This window comes from Microtus ochrogaster, chromosome 7 (assembly GCF_000317375.1).
Source record: "Microtus ochrogaster isolate Prairie Vole_2 chromosome 7, MicOch1.0, whole genome shotgun sequence".
NCBI classification, from domain to species: Eukaryota; Metazoa; Chordata; class Mammalia; order Rodentia; family Cricetidae; genus Microtus; species Microtus ochrogaster.
Genome location: NC_022014.1, coordinates 28,645,722 through 28,648,062, shown reverse-complemented (window position 1 = coordinate 28,648,062; position 2,341 = coordinate 28,645,722). Strand labels below are relative to the sequence as shown.

General features: G+C 52.8%; 1 protein-coding gene across 1 annotated transcript in view; it reads left to right on the top strand.

Moving 5' to 3' along the window:
* LOC101986444 (C-type lectin domain family 10 member A-like) overlaps positions 1 to 2,040 on the top strand; it is an 8,814-nt gene extending 6,774 nt beyond the window's left edge. Inside the window, exons 4-10 of the mRNA XM_026780641.1 lie at positions 449 to 544; positions 628 to 699; positions 777 to 848; positions 1,005 to 1,091; positions 1,185 to 1,336; positions 1,414 to 1,520; positions 1,660 to 2,040. Coding sequence (XP_026636442.1) covers positions 449 to 544; positions 628 to 699; positions 777 to 848; positions 1,005 to 1,091; positions 1,185 to 1,336; positions 1,414 to 1,520; positions 1,660 to 1,819 — 746 coding nt within the window. The 3' untranslated portion in view covers positions 1,820 to 2,040. The remainder of the gene's footprint in view (positions 1 to 448; positions 545 to 627; positions 700 to 776; positions 849 to 1,004; positions 1,092 to 1,184; positions 1,337 to 1,413; positions 1,521 to 1,659) is intronic.
* The last annotated feature ends 301 nt before the right edge of the window (positions 2,041 to 2,341 follow it).

The window sequence follows — 2,341 nt, the reverse complement described above, 5'->3', positions numbered from 1 at the left end:
CAGGGGTGTTGGTGTGCAGGGAAGAGAGGAATCGCAGGGGTGTTGGTGTGCAGGGAAGAGAGGAATCGCAGGGGTGTTGGTGTGCAGGGTGGACGGAGGCAGCGATGGGTGCAAAGGCTTAAGCACAGCAGTGAGGGCCATGGCGATGACAAGGTTAACAGCAGAGACACATAATGGACAGGGACCTGTGTGGGGAAGTAGCTGAGAGCAGTGGTGGGGACACTAGTGGGGACACGAGGACCCATGAAGGGGACGGCTACTGGTCATGTGACTCATTCTTGTGCATTACCTCACCTCCTAAGCCTCAATTTGCTCCAGTGCAATCCTGGGCAACAACGGTGTCTGCCCCAGTGCGACCCAGAATGCTCCCCTGCATGCAGTGTCCATCTGTGCTGCCACAGAGGGGACTGAGCAATCTTGGTTCTGCTCATTCTATCGTCCCCGTCAGATTCCCAGTTAAGGAGGGACCTAGGCACCCTGAGAGCCAGTTCAGAAAACCTCACCTCCTACATGAAGGCTGAACTGCAGGCCCTGAACTCCAAGGGTGAGTTGGGCTCTGACCGGGTTCTGGGCAGGAGTGGGCTGGGCAGGGAGGACAGAGTCCTGATCCAGTCCCTTGTTCCGCAGGTGACAGCTTGCAAGAAAGGATCAGTTCTCTGAAAGTGGACGTGGACGATCACAGGCAGGAACTGCTGGCAGGTGAGAGGCCCTGGTCTCTAAGAGTGGGCAGAGGATGTGGGCAAATGGGTCCCTGGGGCTGAACCATCATCTTCCAGGCCGAGACTTGAGGCAGAAGGTGACTTCTCTGGAGAGTACAGTGGAGAAAAAGGAACAGGCCCTGAAAACAGGTTAGAGTTCGGTTTCCTGTACCCTGGGAGGAGGTGTGCGTGTGTGCAGTGTGTGATGTTCCTAGCTGAGCCCTGTGCAGGCCACCTGAGCACCAGGGACTCGCCAAGCAGCTGTAGCAATAGAGCGCCGTTCTCACGTCCATCTGTGTGTCCCAGATCTTTCTGCAATGATGGAGCGTGTCCAACAGCTGGGGAAGGACTTGAAAGCCCTGTCGTGCCAGCTGGCCAGCCTCAGGAACAATGGTGAGGAGGACGATGGGTGTACTTCTCTGTGGTTTATGGTCGATGTTTCCCTGTGCCACACCTCAGCCCTGTACTCTCTCTGATGCCTCGTAGGCTCTGAAAGGACCTGCTGCCCCCTTCACTGGATAGAACACGAAGGCAGCTGCTACTGGTTCTCGCAAACTGGGAAGTCATGGCCTGAGGCTGACAAGTACTGCCAGCTGGAGAACGCTCACCTGGTGGTGGTCAACTCCATGGAGGAGCAGGTGTGGCCTCGACGGGCTCTCCTGGAGCTTGTCTGTTAGAGGGAGAAGTCATTCCTCCCCTTTTTTTTTCTCCTCAGAGATTTATCAATGACCACAAGGGCCCCGTGCCCACCTGGATGGGCCTAACAGACCAAAATGGACCCTGGAGATGGGTGGATGGGACTGACTTTGAGAATGGCTTCAAGTACGTGTGTTGTTTACGGCTTTTCTCCTTTCCCTGGGACTGTCCTGTAATTTTAGCACATGACTCTGGGGGTCTGGGGGGCCCCTGGTAAGATGGCTGAGGGCTTGACCTCCTGGAGTTGAGAGCCGTTTGTTTTCAGGAATTGGAAGCCACTACAGCCAGATAATTGGCATGGCCACGGGCTGGGAGGAGGTGAGGACTGTGCCCACTTCTCTTACGATGATGGTCGCTGGAATGATGACGTCTGCCAGAGGATTTACCGCTGGATTTGTGAATCAAAGCTGAGCAAAGACAGCTAAGAGTCCCCTCCCCCAACCTATATCTTCAGTGCCATAAGCCTCGGATTTCTGGTACTGGTAATCCCTCTGTCTCGGTATCTCCACCATCTTGAGGCACTTTTTTCCCCAGGATTTTAAGAGGTAGATAAAGGCTGGTATCTGAAGAATGTAGTGTTGTGTTTGGAATGGTGTGATTGTTGGAATCCTTACACTGTGCTGTGTATAGTGTACAGCCTATTATTGTCAAGGTTTTTTTTTAGTTAAATAAAAAAGATATATAGATTCTATGAGTTGCCTGGTCATTGGAGGCTGGGAGCTGGAGAGTTGGCTAGCGCTAGCAAGCCATGGTGGCAACATGAGAGTTGGATGACTGTTGGCTAGATGATCTGGTTAGAAGCCCCATTTTGTAATTTATAGGTACACAAAGCCTAGGCAATTTATTCTGTCATCCAAGTTTCTGTTACATAGGACTGCTACCATTGGCTGCCTATCTACCCACTGGGAACTGAACTGACCCAGCCTTGAGTACTTCGAAAGCACTGA